Below are 24,837 nucleotides of genomic sequence, written 5' to 3' on the forward strand. Positions count from 1 at the left end.
CTATAAACTTATAAAGCAATTTTGCTTTGACCAAGCTCAATACAATAAAGGTGTGATTTATATCGAATCAGCTAGTAAACTGTGAAATATAACTAATTTCATCAATCTAGGGGGGGGAGCGAAAATCCTTCTTACTCTGTAAACGTAGTATTGACCTGCGAAAATTATGACTAACGTAAAAAAAATCCTAGATCCGCCCCTGCTTGGTAACCCTCGAAGTTTCTCACACAAAAACAAAAACAAGCTTACTACGAGATATGAAGGTCAAGATGTAAAAAGCAACGGAGTCATAGCCCACTCTCTTTGCTATATCTTGGTGTTTACTGACTTCAAAAACCATACTCCATACAATAACGAGAGGACTGGAAGGCCCGCTCGTCGGTGAAACACGGTGAAATTTCGGTGAAATTTCTATCAGAAATTAAAAAAAAAAACCTGAAAGAAATACATTCGTTTCTACATCGCAATTACTTTTAACAACTTGGGAGAGATGCTCAGAGAGAGCAAGATTTACAAATGAAAATTTGTCAATGAAAATTTGTAAATAAAACGGCGTGCCTTATGCCACATGCATTTGCTTGTCCATGCAGCGATAGTTAAAATAAGTGTAACGACGGTATTCGTTCAGATATTATAAAAAATTTCTGAAAGATCAAATTTCCCAGCAATGTGATTTGAAATGGTGGGAAAGCACTGGGACTAATAGTAAAACTTCGCTTCGGCGAATAATGCAAACTTCGACATAATTCTCGATATCACACTCAACCTCATCCAATAATTGTTAATTCATAACTTTGTTACACATGCACATGCCCTAATATGCATTAAGCTTAATTTATTCATTTCACAAGCACGTTAAAATACTCGCAGCCGATCTGTATGGGATTTACAATTGTAAATACGAATAAAGCTAAGCCGCTCGTATTTTTTAACTAGTACTAAAACGTGCTCAGCAAAAGCAATATTCTTAACTTAGTGAATAGACTCCACAGATAATATACCCTACAGTCACCCGTTCCGCGTGTTCTAAATCACATATAATGAGAATTCTAAGTTTTAGAACATCGGATATATGTGACATGGGATGATCATCTGAGCCATCTAACACGTTCGCTGTTTGCTGTACTGGGAACGAGCTATTTGTTATTATTGCGTATTATAAATTCTAAATAGAAGTTCGCCAAAATGGCGGATTCTTGCAAGCGTTTTAAGGCATGCAAAATTCGCGTTAATACGCAGTCAACAAAGGGAAAAAAAACTACAAGACATGTGCGTTTAAATTCAAAGAACTATTGCAAGATTTCTCAGGAGTCAAGTTCGAGTAAGCAGAAGTCTTTCACAACGGGAATGGAAGAAGAACATGTTGATGGTTCAAATATCGACGATATAAATAGCAGCCATGAAAGTGATGACCAAGCTTTTTCTAGTCTTTCACGATATCACTTGCGCCGGGTGAAAGAGTATCACAGTTGGGAAGATGTGAGGGGGTCTCTTTTGCAAGCACGCATTGAGGAAGAAGCTTTTTGTGACGAAAGTATAATGTGCATCGAGTGCCATAACAACTTCGCTGTTTGTCGCTGCGTGGATTGTGGTCCTAGACAGTTGTTTTGCATCAACTGCGCGAAAACTATCCACGAACAACGCAACGTCTTTCACCTACTTGAAATTTTCAAGGTGCGTGTGATGTTTTTGGCGTAAAATATAACATATTTCAATATCTTTTATATGTATATTACATATTCAGAACTGACCCTACCCCAGACCCAACTGTTTAAAAATTAATGTTGCTTATTTTCTCAGGATGGTTGTTTTGTTCCTTTATTTGTTAATCATGGTGTTTTGACTCTTGATCACCAAAGAAATTGTCCAACTGCACAAGCACAAAACATTATTTGTATTGATGAAAAAGGTGGGTTTATTGGTACTGTGGATTTGATAACTGTATTCAAGTTTGTTTTCAGTCCTAAAATAATTGTGAGAAAAGTTCTGTAAGTTTCTCCTTTGGTGCATTTTTATTAGGGCATCAACACTTGAAATGGATCAACTTTTGTAACTGTGAAGATGCTGCAGTTACACTTGTAAAGTTCCAATTATGGCCAGGATCAGCTGTTAGACCTCAGGTTGCATTTCATTTTAAGTTGGTTACACTTGCTGAGACACTTCTATTGGAATGCCATGTATCGTTAAAGAAATTTTGTGATGTGTTGGGCCTCAATAAGTCCAATATGCTTCCTGTTTGGGTATGTTATTTTGTTATACATTTGAAGCTGAGTAATTCCATGCTATTTCAACATCATTCAGAACAAATTCTTGACACCTAACCTTTCCAAATACTTTATGTTTATATATTTTCTAAATAGACAATTCTTGATTAAAATATAATAATAATATAGCATACTGCATACCAAGTATAAATTATTATATACTGTGTAATATTTATCTGTGTGAAAATGACATGGGATTAACTATATAAACTCTAAATGCTCTAAATGACAATAACTTGACTGTTTTATTAACACTTTGATGCTTGGAATCTCCATTGGACAAGTAAAATCATATAGGGTTAGCCAGAGTAAAATACTAGAGTCATGCCATGGGCATTAAATAGATAAAGAAAATAACTATAATTTATTACATATTATTGATTCCAGCTTTAATGAGATATTTCAATTTGTTTGATATATAAGACATTAAATTATATTTGCCTACTAATTATGATGTTAGTTTGGTTGCCAGCTAACTAGTATACAGTAACTATAAAGTCTACAGAGTGCAGATACTCATGTTCCGAGCGAAGTTTAAAATTTCATAATTAGTGGACGTGCAAATATACACTTATTTACATATCACACAAATTGGAATGTCTCGTTAGCAAACCATGAAATGAAGTGAGAAACTAGAAAATAAGTTATATATACATGTGAAACATATTAAAGATTTCTTTTGTGTTATAAAATAATCAATGTTATGTCATATATGGTACACTTTAATTATATACCATAGATAAATAAATTTATTCATACATTATATATTTTTTTTGGTTTTCTAAGGTTAAGAATCTCTATAAAATATTGAATGATGATTCTTTTGATGAATTTAGGTAGGGGCGTTTTGGTTAACTGCATGACACAGTACTGTTCTTGTCAAATATTTTATTTTATTGTTTTTGCAACTTTTTATGATAAATTTTAAACTTCAATTCTATATATATATATATATATATATATATATATATATATATATATATATATATATATATATATATATATATATTTACAATACCAACAATAATATTTATTTATGTAGATATCACCAACATTTGTTCAAAACAATGAAACAATTTGTCTTGCAACAAAAACCTGACAATGTTTGCCCGTTATGTCCTTTGCAGGTATAGAACTCCACAGGTATTTTTTCTTTTATGTCACATTCTCCTTTTTGTATTTAACATATTGTGATAATTTTGTAGAGTGAAACTGATACTGACAAGAATGTTGCCATTGAGTGCATGGATGGATGTTTTGGGCTTGTGAGAAAAAAGTCTGCTGGTGCGAATCTTTTACCTGCCAGACACAATGGTACATTTTTTGCCAATCAGGATGATGTCGATAGCTTTGTTGATGACAACTCAAAGAAGGCAAAGCAAGCCCCTACTGTAAGTGGTTACTGGTGATTGTACTGTAAAAAGTAGTTTTGTTGAATATTATCATTATTATAGAAGAATCCACTGTTTTTCCTAGGATTGCAATGAATTTAAATCTGGTGAGGTTAGTAACATGTTACGATCCAAAGGAAGAAATAAGCTTTTTGACGAGAAGGGAGTGTTTGGTAGAGTATGCAGACATGAATACCCAAGGGGATTTATGAGTATCAAACATGGAGAAAGGTGAGCAAACAGTCATCAAATTAAAGTGCAAGTGTACATGTTGATAGTAATTTAGTGCAACATACTGTATATTTTAGGATAGCATATTCAGTGTATGAGGTTAAAAAGCTTCTGTGTCATTATGATGAGGATACTGATGTTAAAATAATGTATGACATTGCATGTACTTTGTCTGCCCACCTAAAGGTAAGGTATAGGCATAGCTGCCTGATTACAGTTTAAATTCTAAGAAGAAGTAAAGTTCTGTCATTTGGAGATGTAATCTCATGTGCAATTTTACATGTATTGAATATTTATTATATATGAATTTCAATATCCATTTGCATATATATTTTATTTTTGATAGAAAAACGAAGAGCATACCATTCTTGGACGCATTGACTTGGCAATTCCTGTTTTCCATGCATATGGACATAAATCTTCTTGCCAGGTCAATATATGGTTTAGAAGTTGTCGGTTTTGTTATCAAAAATTTAATTGTCATTCTTAGGTGCAGTAATGCAGTATGTCGCATGTTGTTATTTATCTCAGAATTGTCCCGAAATGTAGGTTGCTTTTGGTCCTAGAAGAAAGGAGGGATTTGGCCTTACTGACGGTGAAGGAATTGAAAGACTTTGGTCTTACCTCAGAGGATTTTCATCAATGACAAAGGAAATGACAGCTGGTCGAAGGGTTGACGTATTAACAGATGCGCTTCTTCACCATGCAAGACATCGTCTTCTACAGTTTGGCTAGTTGAATATTTCTGCCTTGGTGGATTTATGCCACCAATATCATTACAGTATTGGTAATTTTTTTGCGACTATATATTTGTAATTCAATGCTTGATTTTTCCCCACAGGTCCGGCATTGTTGTCTAAAATGCAAAAAACAAAGAAACTAATGGAAAACTCAGTAGTACAGTTGGAGGAGATCTTTTCAGATTTAAAAGGTAGAACATCTTATCTAACATTTGATAGTATTAAACAGTTATTGGATGAGGCTTTTGTATATGCGGAAAATTTCAATGTAAGTGTTAGTATCATAGTGCTGTCATAGGTCGAATTACGTTATAATAGAAAAGTCTTTCAATTTCAGTTTCCTATGGTACTGATGTAATTAACTCTTGGATGAAAGCAGAAGAGAATATGTTGTTAATGAGAGGCAGTATGTACCAATTATAACGTAAGGAAATACCGTGTTCATTTGTAACAAGACGTGTAATATTATCATAAACTGTTGATGTTGTAGAGAGAAAACCATCGCCCATGTCGTGGGAGGCTAAATACGTACAGAACTTAGTTTTCTTGCAGGAACTGAGGTTAGACTGATAATGATATATTTTGTGCATTTCCTGGCTGATTGTTCATTTATTTTTAATTAACAAAATATTTTCTAATACTTATAATGGTATGCTACAGACAAGGCATTGCTTCAACAGAAGCTGAAAATCATGAAACCATAAACGAGCTTGTAAAGAGGAAGAAAGCGTAAGTATTGGAACTAGCGACCGAATAGAATTGTTTTTGGTGTTAAAAGTCATATATACCTTTATGTAACTTCAGGATTTTAAAAATTGTCATGGGAATTGAAAAAAGCTACAAGGTTCACCCAAGATGGAGAATGGGCGAGGAGAAATTCAACGTGGCAGCATTGTCTGTTCTTCGGGATAGGCGAAACCAAGCATTAGAAAAATTATACTCACTTGCAGTCGAACGTATGTTCTTATTAAATTTGAAGCGAAAATATGCAGGTATTTTTTTTTTGCTATAACTCAAATTGTGATCGTTTGATGATCCAAGAATTATGCTTGGTTGTTTAGTTTAGGTTGGCACCATATAATTATCAATTAAGCGGACTAGTGATTCAATATAAACTGCCTTTTATTCAAAATGAAGGCAAAACAAAATAATGTAAACATTAAAAAGGCTTGCGTCGCGTAGACGCGTACGACCCCTTTAGTAGTCATATGTTATAATGGAAGTTGAAGTTCGTATGCTAATACTGCAATGGTAAAACTGTTTTAAGTTTTCAACATGTTTATTCACGGTGTGCCGTATCCTATGAATCGACATTACTTTCATTTGTAATGATGAGCTTTAATTTAAAATGGGAATTCCCACTCTAAGTTTGACATGACTCATTCGTTTGTGTTTTTTTATCGATTAATAGACGGCCAAGCAATTGCAGAGAAAGTTTCTAAGCAGATAACACAAAGGACGAATTCTGCTAAAGTAGTTGTTGAAAAGTACAACGCTAGCCTTGCTGCTTGGAAAGACAATGTAACTGGGTTGCCAGAAGAGCTAGAGTTTGACAAGGTAAAAGATCCAGAATCCGACCTATATAAGGATTTCAGAGAAAGCACTTTGAGTGAGGATCAAGTTCCATATTCTGTGAAGAAAAGCGCAATAGATTTGCATAATTTCATCGAAAGATGCAAGGAGGAAACAAGTTATTTGAAAACTGAAATGTGTAGGCTTGTTACGTATCACCAAACCCAAAAGTCAAGTTTTTTAGAATGGCTGAAGGACAACAATGACTCGTCATCAACCGTACTCATTCGAGGAATTCGGTGCATACTTCAAAGAAAGATTCTGGAAGAGGAAAACAAACTAATTGTTCTTGGTGCAACGTTTGGCAATCACCTACCAGATAATGTATCATCGTCCATTCCAAAAATCGAATGGAGTCATGAAAGCACCATGCCCTCTACCAAACACGTTTTCGAGAACTTGGATCAACTAGATGACCAAAGGGAACAGAGTGAAGAACAGGACGATGAGATATTGTCAATTTTAGACAGTTCAGATGACGAGGTTGAAGATGAATCTGAAATGGATTTCTAAATAAATGCAAAGCTCTCTGTATCATTTTGCATGATGTTTGATGTACATAATAGGTTTTTTAATTATATATCTTGTCTATACAATCTGATTTATTTTTAGTGCACAAGCATAGTCTCCGTCTAATGTGTGGAAACATGCATGTTTTAATTTATTAAAAGAAAAATTAAAAAATTATATAACAACAAATATTAAATTAAATTATTAAAACAATTGAAATAATTTGTCCCTCGCATATTACGCTTTAGTATAAATTTCCAGGTGACTATTGATTTTTCCTGCATCCTCATTGCTCAAAATTCACTGTGTTTGAAGTGATAGTCTCTTGTTGGTGAATATAGCTCTGTTGTTTTTTAAATAAGAAATTTGAATAATATTCTTGTATGTTTGCTTGGTGACATCAATAATTAAATTAGCTTGTGTAAGTGCACCACCTAAGTATTTTTAAAATACAGCAAGTTTAATGCAGTGTTAAATACTTACGTGGGGTACCTACAAGTTAAATTAATTAAGAAATTTGAAGTAATTATTATGTTGATTCAACTGTGTATCATTTTTGGTGATAAGAATAGATGTGCAAAGTTTCAAACAGTAATTACTTCGTGAAGTTTGAGTTCAATCACGCATGATCTGCTCTGACACCCTATAATTGCACCTAAGTTAGAAAAGCTAAGCCTATTTTTTTCATCGCGCACTTCCATTCTCTCAATTGATCTGAAATTTTAACTGTGTATAATTTTTTGTGATACAAATAGTTGTGCAAAGTTTCAAGCAGTAATTCCTTCGTGAAGTTATAATTCAAGCACGCATGATCTGCTCTGACACCCTATATTAATTACACCCCTAAGTTAGAAAAGCTGAGCCTATTCTTTCATCGCGCACTTCCATTCTCTCAATTGAGCTGAAATTTTAACTGTGCAGAATTTTTTGTGATACAAATAGTTGTGCAAAGTTTCAAGCAGTAATTCCTTCGTGAAGTTTGAATTCAATCACGCATGATCTGCTCTGACACCCTATAATTACACTTAAGTTAGAAAAGCTAAGCCTTTTTTCATCGTACACTTCCAATCTCTCAATTGATCTGAAATTTTAACTGTGTATCATCTTTGTGATACGAATAATTGTGCAAAGTTTCAAGCAGTAATTCCTTCGTGAAGTTATAATTCAAGCACGCATGATCTGCTCTGACACCCTATATTAATTACACCCCTAAGTTAGAAAAGCTGAGCCTATTCTTTCATCGCGCACTTCCATTCTCTCAATTGAGCTGAAATTTTAACTGTGCAGAATTTTTTGTGATACAAATAGTTGTGCAAAGTTTCAAGCAGTAATTCCTTCGTGAAGTTTGAATTCAATCACGCATGATCTGCTCTGACACCCTATAATTACACTTAAGTTAGAAAAGCTAAGCCTATTTTTCATCGTACACTTCCAATCTCTCAATTGATCTGAAATTTTAACTGTGTATCATCTTCTGTGATACGAATAATTGTGCAAAGTTTCAAACAGTAATTCCTTCGTGAAGTTATAATTCAAGCACGCATGATCTGCTCTGACACCCTATATTAATTACACCCCTAAGTTAGAAAAGCTGAGCCTATTCTTTCATCGCGCACTTCCATTCTCTCAATTGAGCTGAAATTTTAACTGTTCAGAATTTTTTGTGATACAAATAGTTGTGCAAAGTTTCAAGCAGTAATTCCTTCGTGAAGTTTGAATTCTATCACGCATGATCTGCTCTGACACCCTATAATTACACTTAAGTTAGAAAAGCTAAGCCTATTTTTTCATCGTACACTTCCAATCTCTCAATTGATCTGAAATTTTAACTGTGTATCATCTTCTGTGATACGAATAATTGTGCAAAGTTTCAAGCAGTAATTCCTTCGTGAAGTTAGAATTCAAGCACGCATGATCTGCTCTGACACCCTATATTAATTACACCCCTAAGTTAGAAAAGCTGAGCCTATTCTTTCATCGCCACTTCCAATCTCTAATTGAGCTGAAATTTTAACTGTGTAGAATTTTTTGTGATACAAATAGTTGTGCAAAGTTTCAAGCAGTAATTCCTTCGTGAAGTTTGAATTCAATCACGCATGATCTGCTCTGACACCCTATAATTACACCTAAGTTAGAAAAGCTAAGCCTATTTTTTCATCGTACACTTCCAATCTCTCAATTGATCTGAAATTTTAACTGTGTTCATTTCTCTGTATACGAATAATTGTGCAAAGTTTCAAGCAGTAATTCCTTCGTGAAGTTTGAATTCAATCACGCATGATCTGCTCTGACACCCTATATTAATTACACCCCTAAGTTAGAAAAGCTGAGCCTATTCTTTCATCGCGCACTTCCATTCTCTCAATTGAGCTGAAATTTTAACTGTGCAGAATTTTTTGTGATACGAATAATTGTGCAAAGTTTCAAGCAGTAATTCCTTCGTGAAGTTAGAATTCAAGCACGCATGATCTGCTCTGACACCCTATATTAATTACACCCCTAAGTTAGAAAAGCTGAGCCTATTCTTTCATCGCCTACTTCCAATCGCTCAATTGAGCTGAAATTTTAACTGTGTAGAATTTTTGTGATACAAATAGTTGTGCAAAGTTTCAAGCAGTAATTCCTTCGTGAAGTTTGAATTCAATTACGCATGATCTGCTCTGACACCTTATAATTACACCTAAGTTAGAAAAGCTAAGCCTATTTTTTCATCGTACACTTCCAATCTCTCAATTGATCTGAAATTTTAACTCTCTACAGTAATTGAACATCATTATGAGATGGTTTTGCACAAATAGAGAACTAAAGCAAAGAACTGTGAGTTATTGAGAAATTCATGATGATTGGACGTGAACTAGAAGAGACTTACGCCTGTATTCAAAAAGCTCACTCACACTCATACTCATCGAGTGTGACATATAAATTTCGTTAATGCTGATCAATGAGAAAGTTTTTTCTGAACAGATGGAAAGATATAAGGTAAATCACTGAAAATCAAGCCCCTGTTCGGCTGGAAATACCGCCATTGAAACGTTATGAGAAGATTAAGATCTCCCACTCAATTAGTTTGAGTGTTAGTGAGCTTTTAGAATACAGGCGGGCAGTTCCTGGGTAAGAACCTATTTTAGATGGATATAAACATCGTAGTGTAACATGAGATCTGTTCTAATTTGAAACTAAAGGGGCCTTTTCAAACCATGCATGTACACCTTTCATAGTTGGTAACGGAAAATGCGACTACCAGGATTCCATTAGACTGCAGTTGTTGGTTTGGTCCGGTTTGCACATAAATTAATACATTCTAGCAGCCGAAAGAAATAGCGGGCAATGTGATAGAATTTTTGTCGGAAACTTTTTGAGGTAACAGCTTTCAAATAGATAAGGCAAAATAATTTGATGACTTCACATTTCAAAAATACGCTCTATTGCAGGTGAACTTTTAATTAAATGCATGTCATTATGCATGTGTCCAGATGACTGATGATGACAAGGTCAAGGTGCGTTGACGAATCATTACAAACACAAATGCAAATGTAACGTAATAAGCCTTTAATAGAGTGAATGAACGCAGTCAGATATAGTTTCAATGCAACAATAACTATTAAAACTTATTCACACATATCCATAATTTTCCAAACACGCAATGACTCTATCATGGAATGATTGGCACACAACAACTTGACTCCTTCTCTTTAGAACGATCTTTCGTCTGAGAAGAATTGGTTCAGATGAACCATTTTCTTGGACGCTAATGATGTTAATGGCATTGATTGACATTTTCTTATTTGAAAATATTAACTCATACTGCCATTGCTCTTTTGTCTGATTCAACCAGTAGCCCCAAACTTCGGCATTTGGTTCCAGACTTAGCAAATTGGATATTTTTCCAGGATAATAGAACAGCCAGTACGGTTTATCCGACTCGGTATAGACTGGTATTATGTAACCCTCATGGTTACAAGCACTTTCATAGTTTCCTTTCAGGGAATTCCAGCCATCTTCAGTGAAGTACTTTCGAAACCTGGTAGTGAGATGTTGAAATTCTTGTTCGGTAATTTGCAAATCCTTAACCTCCAAATCTTTTTCTTCTATTGAATACTTGCCAGAAACGACTTCAGGTATCAGTTCCTTCTCAATAATTTTAGAAAGCAAGTTCTGAATGTCTGATGGTACAGATGTACTAGCCAGTGGGTCATGGGTTAGTTTTGAATCGTTTATGTTTCGTTCTCGTGTGATGTGAAAGATAATTTCTTCCGCATTCATCATTACTTTCTTTATCTGATCACTTCCATAATTGAGCGGCTTCTTAAAAATAATTCCTTCAGGCAGTCCAGTAACTGTAAAACCACCTTTTTTGTAAGGAACTCTACTGCCAGGAATCCCACATGCTTCACCTAAAGTAAAATAAGAGACGGAAGGTTTTGTAAGTCTTTCCGATTATTGCAATCTGTTAACAAGTTGATGATGTACATGTATGTACCTGATTTGGAAGTGTTGGTGAGGGAGGTGTGTGGGAAGGGTGTGGTTGAGGGAGGGGGGGGGGGGGCGACGGCTCGTCACAATATTTTTGTCAATGATTGTATTTACTACTCCATTATGACCAAACAAAAGTCCCTTAAACATATAAATTATAAATTAGCTATATTTTAGTTCATCAATACAAAATAAATAATTAAAAGCCATGGTAAGATATCAATCTACAAGCAGTACACACGTGTAGGCAATCCTCTCTCACACAAGCGATCATTATTTTGGAAATAAGTGTGGTTTATACAAAACACTTACTATATTTCTCGTTGAACAGATTCTGGACATCGGCACGGGTATGTTGTTTGTCTTCCGCCGGGCGATCTGTGGAATTAATGTTGACTACTTTACTACATGTACACTACAACAACTATGACACCAACAATACAGTATCAACAAAAGTAGTACAAACAAAACACACTGGAAACTCCAGGTAATATAGTCACTCAATTTTCCAAATGCTCCACTGCATTGTATTTAAAATTGTAAGGTACAAACTTAATAAATTACCGTAAATTATCTTATATTACTGGGCTTCTACATGTCAACTTTTAATAAAGTAGGAATTTGAATGTTTCAACATTTTAATAAAATCGAAAATTGATTATTATGTATAAAATTGAATTTCTGAATTGGTAAAACGCCTATTTTGTTTGGAGTCACTATTGTCTGATAGGCATAAGCTAAATTAATCTACAGTACATTTTAATAAATTACCAAAGAATTCCATGAACTTTATTGCCACTGCTTCGTTTTGCATGAGAAACTGAACATCTTTGTTTGAACCATGCTGATTGATGTTCCCACTTGGTTCTATCATCACAACAGCCACCTCGCATCCCAGGTTTTCCAGATAAGAAATCTTTAAAAAAAGTCTTTATAAATTGAATTGAAATTTACCACTTGGGTCTCCACACCATCTTGAGAAGCAATGCAAGCAGTGAATTAATTGACCATATTCCTTATTCTTCATCTACTTTACATACCTCTTTCATGAGATTTTTTTTTGTCTTGGCAATGTATTTTCGTCTTTCGTCTTCTCCCAGTTCTAGTGGACGTATTCTGTCAACCTGCTTGGCTTTGCTCTTCCAATCATTCTTTTCTTCAGCACTAAGAGCTTGCCATTGTGACGAAACAAATCTCATTTTCTCCGATTTTGAATCAATAGCCTTGCACAAGTCTATAACATAATGCAGTTAAACATATACATTCACTTCATTGTTATTTTAAACGAATGCAGAGGACACATACATAAATTAGAGGTATAAAACAGATTATACTCAGAATTGCAACCTGACTCCTTGTATGGCAGATAAAACAGCCAGTTGACTGCTAAATTTTGGTAAGCAAAACTCAATAACAAATAAAATTATGTTCTGTGAGTATCATATTAAATAAAAGTGTTTGAACTTTGGCATATACTAGTCTTGTTATTCCAGGAAATTTGTCATATTTTTTATGTGATGGAGTGTATAATTTGTTTATACAAAAGCCAGTGGCATGGGTTCAAATTCTAGCCGAACATTAAAAGTTTGAGAATCGTTGAGGAAGGTACTCCAACTGATTGCAAAAAGCTGTAAATGTTTAAGCCTCCATGTCCCCTCCAGGGGTTAATGAAAAATTGCAGACAAAGTCACAGAAAACTATGAGTAGGAATATGCACATATGGTTCTTGTTCTGCTGAATAATAAATAACATTTATGACATTTATTCAAGAATCATTCTATATTTCAAGGTACCATATTTTCTCAATTTAGCCCCCAGGGGCCTATATTACATACCTTAACTACCTACTATATCTAAAGTGTGGGGCTATGTGTTACCAAAACCATTAGAGGAATTTGAAGAGTCCTTTCTGGAATTTGAAAGTCAGAAAGATATTTTTCATATCAGGCAACAGTGAAAGAATGCAATACAGAACAAATTGCAATATAACATGAATTTTTGTAATTGAGCCAAGGATAGTGATTTACAGAACAGCCAATTTTCAATCACTTTCCACAAACATTTGATGCAAAGTGTGAACATGCACAAGTCAAATTCAGAAACCTTTTGTAACTGAAGGCTCTAATAATTTGTACTAGTGATTCAATCAAGTGCAAGTGATTTTAAACTGCATTTCTTCATTGTAAACATCATAATAGCATGAATGATTTTAGTACTATACAACTGTCTTTGTAACTTCTGGTCTGGATAAGACACTCTTAGATTTCACTGGTAAATACTGGTAGATGTTGTACTGTAGGGCTTTAAGGCTTATATCTTTCTGATGGTTTCTGAGAGGGCAGGCCCAAAAAATAGGCACCAGTCACTGTTTATTGACAGATAAAATTTTGCAGGTTCACTGGCAGATTCACTCACTTACTGGACATACTTGTGATCAGAGTAAAAAAGCAAAAACAATTGATTAAAAAGCTATGTAGTAGAAACAATATTTTTCATATATAAGATGTATTAGACTAGCTGGGTACCTACAATAATGCAATTAATGACATTTAACAAAAAGCAACAAGCTGTTATTTTATAACAACAGTAATTTGAATTTTATACAACAGTATTTTGTAATAACTTAAAAATGTTAACAGTTGATCAAAGCATTATCAAAGCATTCACGACTGGTAACTTTTATACATAGTTAATCAGACATAATGGAATAACGACCAACATTATTTGAGGCCTGTGAGGGGAGGGTTGCTAGAGGGCAGAAACTGCTGGAGGAGCGTTAAATAAAGGAGGATAGGGTATATGACATTTTTGCTGATGATAAGGAAGCATTTAATATTTACCTGAACTTAGCATGCTTGATGAAAATATGTTGTAGCCAGATGCTACTCTTTTAAGTGGAGGACCTATTCTTAGTACATTGTCATCTGAATCTTCATGCTTGTTTTCTTCTGTCCTACTTTCACCTAGCTTTCTCTTCCTTTTTTCATTTCCAATCCATTTCTACACAAAATTTCAGTATCAACTGTGAAATACAGTTTACAACTTTACACCTACCCAGGTGGTACTATATGTATAATACTCGGAAATTTAAAAACGCCAAAGATAAAGTATCTGACTCTTGGTTCACATAATACTGACAACAGTGACAGTCCTTATAAACTTTATAAAGCCTTTATTAGTTTATAAACTTTCAGTCGCCATTTTGAAAATGCAAATTATTTATTTAGACGTCAAAATCGCAAATGTCTAATAACAATTTTGGCTCATATACATACTTTGAACTTCATGTCAAGTCCAATCAATACAAGGCATCCTATATTTATATATTTAAGGTATTTTGGAAGTACATACCTTTACTTGGTCGTAGGTTGCCCCAGCTTGTTCAGCAGCTCTCAGTATTATTTCCTGCATATGTTTTGCCGTCGTGTTCATTCCATTGTCATAAAACGCCCTAAGAATGACCTTTTGATCATCCGTCAAATTGTTGTAGCTTCTAAAATTAGTGGCCATCAGCAATATTTAGAAATTTTGACGAGTCCAAGAGGTAAGCGCAATATACAGTGGGCAAGAATGCGCGTGAGAATGTATACACGCTCGTATATGCATGCTAATTGTGCGCTTACAAAATAACTCGTTCCCAGTACAGCAAACAGCGAACGTGTTAGATGGCTCAGATGATCATCCCATGTCACATATATCCGATGTTCTAAAACTTAGAATTCTCAATATATGTGATTTAGAACACGCGGAACGGGTGCTACAGTTCCCAATACTATATTAATCGCAGAATAACATACAATCTGTAAGCAGTTTTTAGACAATTCGACCTCCGTCTAAGAATTGTTTATTGTCACGGTCTAATATCTAGAGACACAATTAATCTATGGGATCACATTCTCCTCCAAAGTGAAAGGTTCCCGCTGCAGAATAATACTTAATTGAACGTTTTGAGGGTTTCTAAAGAGTTTTATGCCTTTTACAACTTTTATTCCTTCTGTGCGTAAAATCGGGTTTTTCCAGTAAAATATCCAGCAGTTAAATGTTGCATTTATCGAGCCAATGGTTTGTGCCCACATTCCAAAAAGGTGTGCAACATCTAAAGTCATTGTTTTCTCTTTCGAGCTAATCCTTAGTCCAATGTAGACAAACGTTGGAATGGACAGCGCCACAAAGCAAACGACTGCTAGCAAGCAACTCGATATATTTTTGGGAATAAATGCCTTTCTAATATTTCTTTCGTTTGATTCCTTAACTTTTGCACGACCTTTCCTTGCGATTTTAAACAGCTTGTAGTTCATGAACAACATCGGAGAAGCGAAAATAAGGAAGAAAATTAGAAGATACTCTTAGATAGATATGAACCCGTTTAGAATCATCAGCGATAAAACTACAGGGTGTATCAAAAAAAATGTCCCAAATGTAAAATTTCCGTTTTTCAGGATATTTGCAGAATTTGGCAATTTTTGTGTTCCTAGAGATAGTTAAGACTTATCTGGTATACCTAGGCCAAGTTTGGTTTTTCATTAACAAAATTATGTTACTGGGGGGGTGGTTTCTTTCCACTGATATTGAGAGGGCTTGCGCGCGAAAATGTGGAGCTGAAATTGAGATATTATTTAGCTGTCTAAAAGTAGGAAAGCTTTTTAATACACTGTCAAAGTTTCAGGAAAAATAATGCAAACTGGGAGCAACGCGCGACCCCTAAAAGTGACAAATATTTCATTGCGCGCAATGGATTAAATGCATGGTTGATTTTAGCGTGACCGATCTCATGCAAGGCTGGGCAAATGAATAAATTAAAGCGAGAAACTGAACAAGAAGACGAAGCGATTTAATAACAAGATTTTTATTCTTGATGTCAATCCTCAACATTTCTACCATTTCTTTCTAAGCAAACTGCGGCTCGTCTGAGCATGGTAAACACTGAACGGCGAACCACATTTGTCTGTCCTGCCTCAAATTATCCATTTCGTTCGAAATTCTTTCTTGCAAATCGCCTACGCTACCACCGGCAAATCTAGGCGAATGGACAGACAAATGGTTCGCTGTTCAGTGTTTAGTATGCTCAAACAAACCGCAGTTTGCTTTAATGAAATGGTGGACATGCTGAGGATTAACATCACGATAAAATCGCTTTGTTTTGTGTTCAGTTTCTCGCTTTAATTTATTCATTTGCCCACCTTGTATGAGATCGGTCACGCTAAAATCAACGATGCATTTAATCCACTGCGCGCAATGAAATATTTGTCATCTTTAGGGGTCGCGCGTTGCTCCCAGTATGCATTATTTTTCCTCAAACTTTGACAGTTTATTAAAAAGCTTTCCCACTTTTAGACAGCTAAATAATATCTCAATTTCAGCTTCACATTTTCGCGCGCAAGCCCTCTCAATACCAATGGAAAGGAACCACCCCCCCGGTAACATAATTTTGTTAGTGAAAAACCAAACTTGGCCTAGGTATACCAAATAAGTCTTAACTATCTCTAGGAACACAAAAATTTGCCAAATTCTGCAAAATATCGTGAAAAACGGAATTTTTGCATTTGGGACATTTTTTTTGATACACCCTGTATTTGAACAGATATCAGCGTTACAAGAAGCGTCAAAAGTTTACTCTTCGTTACAGATGTTCGATGAATGAACGGGTAATATGTCGCCAAATATCGATCAAATGTCATGACCAACAGAGCGAGCATGGAAAAAATGATAAAAACAGACGACAGAATGCGTGCCAACCTAGCACAAATAAAATTTACAGTCAACCATAACATCACCTTATAAGCTATAATGGAGTGATTAGTTACGACCGCAAGCAAATCGCAACAGGACAAAACCATGATCATGAAATAACATAATTTCTTTCGAAGTTGCACTGATCTCCAGAAGCTGATTATCACCAAGCAATTTAAACATATTCCCGAGAGAAAGAAACATATGTTGACAAAGAACAGGAATATCAGGTGTAAAAAATATCTGAGCTCCATCATCATGGGTTCCAACTAAACGGAGAAAATATAATCTGATGCAAGTACTTAATTATTCCGAATTTGTCCAATGTAGATTTTACTGAGTTAAGATTGTACGCAGCCCTCTGGCCTCTTCAGCTCGCCAGAAATGGCCACAGGTATGACTGAAATTTACCAGCTTTACGTCCTTATTCAATGCCTTAGTTGTGGCTTGATGCTATTGGATCTTGAAAGTTTAAATGTTCGAAGAAGCCGTTTATTTATAACATTTGCATACATATATATTATATATATATATTATATATATATATATATATATATAATATATATTAGATATAGATATAATATATATATATATATATATATATATTATATATATATATATATATATATATATATATATATATATATATATATATATATATATATATATATATATATATAAATGAATACGTTAAATGGTTTCCAAAAACTGTCCCACACGAGAAATATCTTATTTACAGTAAAACTATAGGCAGCCTGGTGAATGCAGCTACGTCGTACTCATGCATATATAATTTTTTCTAAATGCTTCCCATGCATGCGCTCACGCGTTTCTCTTACGCACTTTCATGCACGGCATACTTTAAATGCTTAAAGTTAAACGTCAACAATTGCATACTAATATATGCGGAAAACTAAGTTATAAAATAATAAGTTTTTTTATTTATTTCTGATTTCTCTTATGTACAATTTTATGAATATTACAAATGATTTTATTTTATTTGAATAATGTTAGGCTAGATATCTACTAGAAACCTATACAGGCTTTTGTGTCTAGCCCCGTAGTGATTATACTATTTTTAAAAATGTCCACTGTAGAACCAGAATAATCACAAAAATGATTTTTTATAGTATACTATTTACAAAAAAAAAAGGGAAACGAGTGAAGAGTAATGGAGTAAGAATAATTGCAGTCCAGATATAACTCAAGAAGTCATATTTTTTATAAAATAATATGTATATAACGCGTGTTCTCATTGCTCGAGACCCGTGTTTGGATCAGGCCTTTTCCAAACATGGAAATTTAATTCGCTTTTTGAAATCAAACTTGGAACACTACCTCGTTGTTTTTATTTTATAAAAGAATTACTTAATGGTTTCCCGTGTTTGGATGAGATGATCCAAACACTTGGGAATGTTGCTTGAGCTAAGAAAAGCTCTCAAAATCACTCGACTTCGGCTCGTGTTTCGCGCGCTTTTCCGTCTCGCAACATTCCCGCGCGTGTTTGAATCAGGGCATCCAAACGCGGAAACGATTAAGTAATTGCATGTTTATTCTTTCGACCTATTCATATGGTTTTAAGGCGGATTTCTACTTACAGCGAAATATTTTCGCTAGCGAATCATATTTTCTTTTAAATTGAGAACAGTCAAGTCAAACTAATTTATTTATGCTGTTAAAATTCAAAAGAAAATATGCAAATATTTCGCTGGCGAACGATTTCGCTGTAAGTGGAAATCCGCCTTTAGGTTTTTCAAACTAACATATAAGGATTTTGACAGGGCCGTAGTTAGAAGCTTCATTTGAGGAGGGGGTGTAATTCATATATTTCCTTTATTGACTGCATGTGAAAACGATGAGTTTCTAAATAAATGAGGAATTATGATAATTTGTATAGCGGCACTAAGGGCTAATTTGCATCATATGCTTCGTTGTTAATGCGAAACCCAAAATATGACAACCAAATTGCAACAAATTACAATTTACGACATTTAAGAAAAATGAATTACGACGAATTATGACGACGTTATCTAATGAAAATCAGCTTTGAATCGTCAGGCAGGCTACGCGATTAATTACTAAACCTATGTAATTTGGGCATCTTTAATTTATTTACTAATTAAAAATGTTGCTTTATATATGGTAAATATAAGACAAAATTCAATCCAGCAAAAATTTCCTGTCTTTCGAAATTGGCCGTTGCATGCTGCAGAATCAAGCGCTTTGAATTGTCGTCTACATATTTTCATTTTTTAATAACTTGAAATGTGGTATTTTGAACGGCCGATCCCGAGGTTTTCTCCCCTCTCGCCCACAGCCCCAACACCCCATGATAAAGACCCAAAAGGCCCTGGGAACGAGGTTGTATTCCTATCGAAATTTTTGCGAAACATAGGGGGGACGCGACGCAAGTCAATCGACATCGGAAAAATCATGAGAATATAATTTTTATTGGCTGTTAAGAAAACTGTGTATGTTAAACAATAAACTCGAATGCAAATTCGTGCGTCAAATTTTTTATTTATGCTACGCAAATGTGATTATGGCTACTGATTGGTCAAGTGACATTGGCTTATTAAATTATTACAGTGGCCCATATGAGGCATGCTGGAAATAAGTATGATAATTAAAAAATCCGAGAGTAGCAATAAAACGCAGCAATTGTATTAAAATTGTTGCCGCCCCCCCTCCCCCCCACCCCTTGTATCGCTCTAGTTTTGGTCTATTGCCGCTTAGTAAAGGAATTGTTGTGACAATTTAGCCCCGTTATGTTAGTGTTTATTGACTGTATGAAAACGATGAATTTCTAAATAAATGAGGAATTATAATTTGTGTAGCAGCACTAAGGGCTAGTTTCCATCATATGTTACGTTCGTTGTAATGCGAAACCCAAAATAAGAAAACCGATTCGCAATAGATTACAATTTTGTTCAGGCACGCGACTAAACCTATGTAATTTGGGCAATTTTAATTTTTTTACTAATTAAAAATGTTGTTTTCATATCTGGTAAATACAAGACAAGATTCAATCCAGCAAAAATTTTCTCTATAGCTGGGTTTCAGTCACGTGACAAATTTAGCACTTGGTGGTCAACTCCTGATGGAAAAATATTTATCAAATCAAGTAAATATTCATTGTAGGTTTTAACCTAATGTTGAGTAGATGTTATGTCCAATTTAACGAAATTTGCTTACTTCCACAAGGCATAATTCGGCAATATTTGTGAAGTTGACCACCAAGTGTTTCTCTATGTATTAATCTTGAGGGAAACCCACCTATTCGGAGAAATTATAGGCCGTTGCTGCAGAATCAAGCGCTTTGAATTGTCGTCTGCATATTTTCATTATTTAATAACTTTCGTTCCCTCCTTCCTGATGTATCGTTCATTGCGCGAAGGGTTCTGGCCCACATTCCGACAAGACATAATCAAAAGAAAAGCATTTTTGTTTCGAGTTTATCTTTAGTCCAATTTAAACAAACGTACAGTACTTTCCAGAAATAAACTAACACTGCGGTTGCGGTTCGGTTGCGGTTAGGTTGCGGTTCGGTTGCGGTCGACAGATAGAAACCGCAGACGACCGTAAGGCGGGAAAAAATACGATCGCGGTTACCGTTCGCTTCCGAAGGGAATGTTATGAACAGCTGAGAACGAAAACACAATAATCATATCGAAAACATCTCAAGAAATGTCTGTCAGACCGAGTTAGGCCGAGGTTAAACCTCCATCTCACCGCAATTCGACCTCGGTCTAATCTAGGTGAAGCCCGGTTTTTGTTAGGTAATTTCTGGACAGTACTGTAGTGAAGTGACTGCACTTCGATATATCCTCCGCGGAAAATTTTCTGTAAAGCAATTTCATATAAGTCAAGTCACACCGTTTTTTTACTAGAACAGTGTACAATATAATCAATTTGAGCATGTCAACAATTGTAAATATAGGCCGGTTTCAGACGTCAAATTTTTCATGTGTTCCAAACCGAATGGTAATGAGCTTAACACTTGGTTCTAGTTATCTGTTTGAGATTCAGCAGATGGAAAGTTTGTCCGTTGACATTATGTTGCGTCACGTCACAATACAAGGTTCTTCACCTCGGCATCGCAAAAAATTTTCTGCCTTCGGAAATGAGATGTCCTTCCTGCTAGGGTCGTTAATAGTTATAGAATTACCGTTGACATAATTTCACGCTTTTAATAACTTTCATTCCCTCGCCGCGCAAAACCGGGTTTTTCCAGTAAAATATCAAGCAGTTGAAAGTTCCATTCATCGCGCCAATGGTTTTAGCCCACAATCCAACAATATATGCGTCATCAAAAGAAAACCATTTTTGTTCCGACTTCATTTTTAGTCCAATGCCGACAAACGATGGAATGGACAGTGTCATAAGACAAACGGCTGCTAGCAAGCAACTCGATATTTTCTTCAAATAAAGTAACTTTCTCGTATAGGGCGATTCAACTCTGTTGTCACGTCTTTTCTTCATCGCAATTGCAAACAACTTGCAGGACATGAACAACATCGGAGGAGTAAATATAGTAAAAAACACGAGAATATAAATTAAATACGAGATTAGTGAGCTCAGCAACATTAGCAAGAAACCTAATGAGACAGAAATCAATACTGCAAGAAGAATTAAAAGTCTCCCCTTTGTTACCGATGTCAGATGATAAATGGGATAATATGTTGCCAAATATCGATCAAAATTCATCACTAAAAGAGCCAGCTGGGAAACGAAGATGAAAGCAGTAGAGAGCGCGGCAAAACTCTGCACCCAGGTATCCCCAATAGTGTTCCCATTTCGCGTTAACCATAGCAACACAATATAAGCCATATAGGAATGATTAGTTAAGACCACGCACAAGTCACACTGAACAGGACAAAACCATGATCATGAAATAACACAATTTCCTTCGAAGCTGCGCTGATCTCCAGAAACTGATTATGACCAAGGAATTTAAACATATTCCAGAGAGAAAGAAACATAGGTTGACAACAAAAAGGATTATTAGCAAAAAATAATTTCGGAACTCCATCTTTAAAGAGTTTTCTTGTTTAATGTACGTGCATTCAAGGCTGGCTCTCCGGCATTGTAATAACATAACCGACGCTAACTGTCAGTGATCATGCACTCAATATTGACGTGGATATTTATTTTGTGGATATTAAATTAAAAATAAAAATGCTGCAAAGGAAAAATTAGCATCAAGTTGCTTACAAAGTTGTTACTAAATGGTCACAGGTTCCAACAATTAGCGCGAGTTTCTCATAAAATATAGAAAAATGTGATTTACAATAAAACTTTTACTGTTAAAACTAAAACTAAACCATGCAGCGCTGATATGGGAATTGGTAACGGCAACAAAAAAACAAGAAATCGCTCTTCTTGGGCAATTTTTTGAAAAGACGGTTAACTTAGGGCGCTTTCCTTTATACGGAAAAAACGGCCAGACCGGTCCTGTTGTATTTCCGTACAGACAGATTACTGGTATTTTAGAGTGTTTTAAAAACTCGGCACTCAAGTATATCGTTATTTACATCTGCCAAGCACGGGAAATATAGTTTCATCGCTATATTCTTAGCGAAATAGTCTATTTCAATTTAAAATACGACCGGTCTGACTATTTTGGCCGCTTAATGGAAAGCGCTCTTAGAGGCTGTTTACATGAGCTCGGTTACCCGAGATTCAACGAAGCGTGAGATGATTTTGAGGTATTGAAATGAGCAGATAACATGATCCTGGCAGACGTATAGTCACCACAACAATAGCATGTGCTTGTTTGGTGTCATAAAGACTTATTTCGATACCTCAAAGTCCTCTCACGCTTAGTTGAATCTTGGATAACCGAGCTCATGTAAACAGCCTAAACCAGGAAAGCAGCCTGCTTTTAAAAGTGACTACGTTCAAGATCAACGGAAGTCATACAGCGAATATACAGCAAGAAATGACGGTTTTCATTGTTTCAGGCTTTCTTTGGAATTTTTTGTTAATTACAGTGAAAGATTGATGGAATAAGACATTGTTTTCTCTGTATAGAACTTCACTGAGGACAAAAATATACTAGAAGGGCAATTGTTTACAACAAAATATTGGACTGTTGTCCCCGAGCGAGGAATAAGAATCTTGTTGGTGAAAACGCGGTTTACGAGTAATAATTACAATGCATGCAGCTAGTGTGAGCATGCAGATCTGGTTATTTTTATTACAACGTTTAGTCAGATGCACAAAGACATCCCCACCCGCTGATTTTAACAATTACAAGTTTATACCAGGAAGGGGCAGTCTAACTAGATTTGAGCAGCTTCGGTTAAAAATTATGTATATGTGGTTACACTGAATGTATGTCAGGGTGCCTGTCGGGTGCAAGGCGAATATACGAATGCACACCCTTTCACACGCAATTCGACGTCCAAATTCGACCTTGGTCGCAGTTATGCATGTAATATTTAACGTTCAAGGAATACACAGGGGCATATTTCTACTGTAGACTATTGCACTTACTTTGTTTTAGTTACGCCACTGAGAATACAACCGATTTCAAGCACATAGTAAACATTGTTGGTTAACATCTGTTTCTGCTGTTATTAATTTTCAGTTTAGTAAAACAACCTAAGTTGTCCTAAGAGGGCGGCTAGGCTAAGAAACGAAACCTGTCAATGATTATCAAACCATAATTATAAACGTACTTAACTTTGAGGCTTTGAGCCAGCACGTAGCAAACTTTATTAGATTCGGTAAGATAAACTCCTGCGTCGGCAACCCTCATGCAAAGTTCCTATAAAACAATGAAACATGCTCACTATGATAAAACGATAATCAATATCAATGTTTTCGATAAGGGAATCGTTCATAACTCAGTTACGTTGTTCTCTACCAGCCAACAATTTTGTGCCGCTAACCAACTATATGCTCTATACACTATTAGTCTATTGTCCATATACCCGACTATTGTCTATTACAAATCCTACATTCTGATTGGCTACTCAACCATTGTCTATTTGTGATGGTGAACGTTTGGGAAAAATTCGCTCGCGCGACCGCATATAAAATTGGATTAATTAACGGGTTAACAGACCGAAAGCTTTGCAGTATTAAATACTTACGTGGTGTACCTACAAGCTAAATTACTTATTGATGTCACCATGCAAATATACAAGAATATTAAATTACAACAAATTACGACAGGTAAATACTACGAATTATGAAGAGTTATGTCACATAAAAAGCAGCCTTAAATCGTCAGGTTGGCTACGCTGTCAGTAAACCTATGCAATGTGGACATTTTTAATATTTACTAAAATGTTCCACCAAAAATTGCTGCTTTCTACTTGTGTAAATACAAGACAAGCTCATCCCTACGACGTAAACAGTTCAAAAAATCGTCTCTCTTCGGAAATTAGAGGTCCTTTCAGCAGAATCATCTCCCGAAGATTTTCATGCTGTTGATAACTTTCATTCCCTCGGTGCGCAAAATTGTGTTTTTCCAGTAAAAGATCAAGCAGTTAAATGTAGCATTCATTGAACCAACGGTTCTTGCCCACAATCCAACAAGATATGCTTCATCTAAATTAAACCATTTTTGTTTCGAGTGCATCTTTAGACCAATGTAGACAAACGTAGGGAAGGACAGCGCAAAGAGACAAGCGACTGCTAGCAAGCAACTCGATATTTTCTTCATAGAAGGTGCCTTTCTCGTTTCAGGTAATATGCCTCTGTTTCCACGAGTTTTCCTCGCGATTCCAAACAGCTTGTAGTTGACGAGCAGCATCGGAGGAGTGCAAATAACGAGAAAAACGAGAACAGAGACTAAGTACGAGAGTACAAAGTTTAACATCATCAGCAGTAAAACTAACTCGACGGAAATCAGTATCGCAAGAAGAGTTAAAAGCTTTCCCTTCGTTACAGATGTTCGATGAAAGATGGGATGAT

The 24,837-nt window shown here is 35.4% G+C and overlaps 2 protein-coding genes across 7 annotated transcripts; one reads left to right on the top strand and one right to left on the bottom strand.

Annotated features, from left to right (window-relative positions):
• The first annotated feature begins 1,020 nt into the window (after positions 1-1,020).
• Positions 1,021-13,758, top strand: LOC114537187. 4 transcript variants are annotated; one of them, XM_028558309.1, is made up of 16 exons: positions 1,021-1,674; positions 1,801-1,909; positions 2,020-2,240; positions 3,051-3,100; positions 3,307-3,391; positions 3,470-3,655; positions 3,741-3,886; positions 3,964-4,072; positions 4,233-4,316; positions 4,436-4,616; positions 4,728-4,817; positions 4,964-5,032; positions 5,117-5,186; positions 5,287-5,355; positions 5,431-5,618; positions 6,038-6,791. In XM_028558309.1, the coding sequence occupies exons 1-16, from the start codon at positions 1,186-1,188 to the stop codon at positions 6,709-6,711; spliced, it is 2,820 nt and encodes a 939-aa protein (XP_028414110.1). In that variant the 5' UTR covers positions 1,021-1,185; the 3' UTR covers positions 6,712-6,791. The 4 variants fall into 4 exon arrangements, with proteins under 4 accessions (XP_028414110.1, XP_028414112.1, XP_028414113.1 ...); XM_028558311.1 differs by having other exon boundaries at positions 5,431-5,582; XM_028558312.1 differs by lacking the exons at positions 5,431-5,618; positions 6,038-6,791 and adding an exon at positions 13,575-13,758.
• LOC114537188 lies at positions 4,624-14,632 on the bottom strand. 3 transcript variants are annotated; one of them, XM_028558316.1, is made up of 6 exons: positions 14,533-14,632; positions 14,022-14,181; positions 12,222-12,415; positions 11,953-12,097; positions 11,494-11,559; positions 4,624-4,742 (listed from the first exon to the last, which is right to left on the bottom strand). In XM_028558316.1, exons 1-6 carry the CDS (start codon positions 14,611-14,613, stop codon positions 4,663-4,665), a joined length of 726 nt encoding a protein of 241 aa, XP_028414117.1. In that variant the 5' UTR covers positions 14,614-14,632; the 3' UTR covers positions 4,624-4,662. The 3 variants fall into 3 exon arrangements, with proteins under 3 accessions (XP_028414117.1, XP_028414115.1, XP_028414116.1); XM_028558314.1 differs by lacking the exon at positions 4,624-4,742 and adding an exon at positions 10,243-11,102; XM_028558315.1 differs by lacking the exons at positions 4,624-4,742; positions 14,533-14,632 and adding an exon at positions 10,243-11,102 and having other exon boundaries at positions 12,222-12,404; positions 14,022-14,397.
• Between the last annotated feature and the right edge of the window lie 10,205 nt (positions 14,633-24,837).

Source organism: Dendronephthya gigantea, unplaced genomic scaffold (genome assembly GCF_004324835.1).
Source record: "Dendronephthya gigantea isolate DGI-Jeju-01 unplaced genomic scaffold, DenGig_1.0 000153F, whole genome shotgun sequence".
In the NCBI taxonomy this organism is placed as follows: domain Eukaryota; kingdom Metazoa; phylum Cnidaria; class Anthozoa; order Malacalcyonacea; family Nephtheidae; genus Dendronephthya; species Dendronephthya gigantea.

Excerpts from the sequence above, each read along its gene's own strand:
- LOC114537187 (XM_028558309.1), top strand. The coding sequence starts at position 1,186 with ATGGCGGATTCTTGCAAGCGTTTTAAGGCATGCAAAATTCGCGTTAAT. Across the intron at positions 3,887-3,963 it reads AGTATCAAACATGGAGAAAG|GATAGCATATTCAGTGTATG; the intron begins GTGAGCAAACAG and ends TGTATATTTTAG. Across the intron at positions 4,818-4,963 it reads GATCTTTTCAGATTTAAAAG|TTTCCTATGGTACTGATGTA; the intron begins GTAGAACATCTT and ends TTTCAATTTCAG.
- LOC114537188 (XM_028558314.1), bottom strand. The coding sequence starts at position 14,613 with ATGAACACGACGGCAAAACATATGCAGGAAATAATACTGAGAGCTGCT. Across the intron at positions 11,560-11,952 it reads AAAGTTCATGGAATTCTTTG|ATCGCCCGGCGGAAGACAAA; the intron begins GTAATTTATTAA and ends TTAATTCCACAG. Across the intron at positions 11,103-11,493 it reads TCTGTTCAACGAGAAATATA|GTGAAGCATGTGGGATTCCT; the intron begins GTAAGTGTTTTG and ends ATTTTACTTTAG.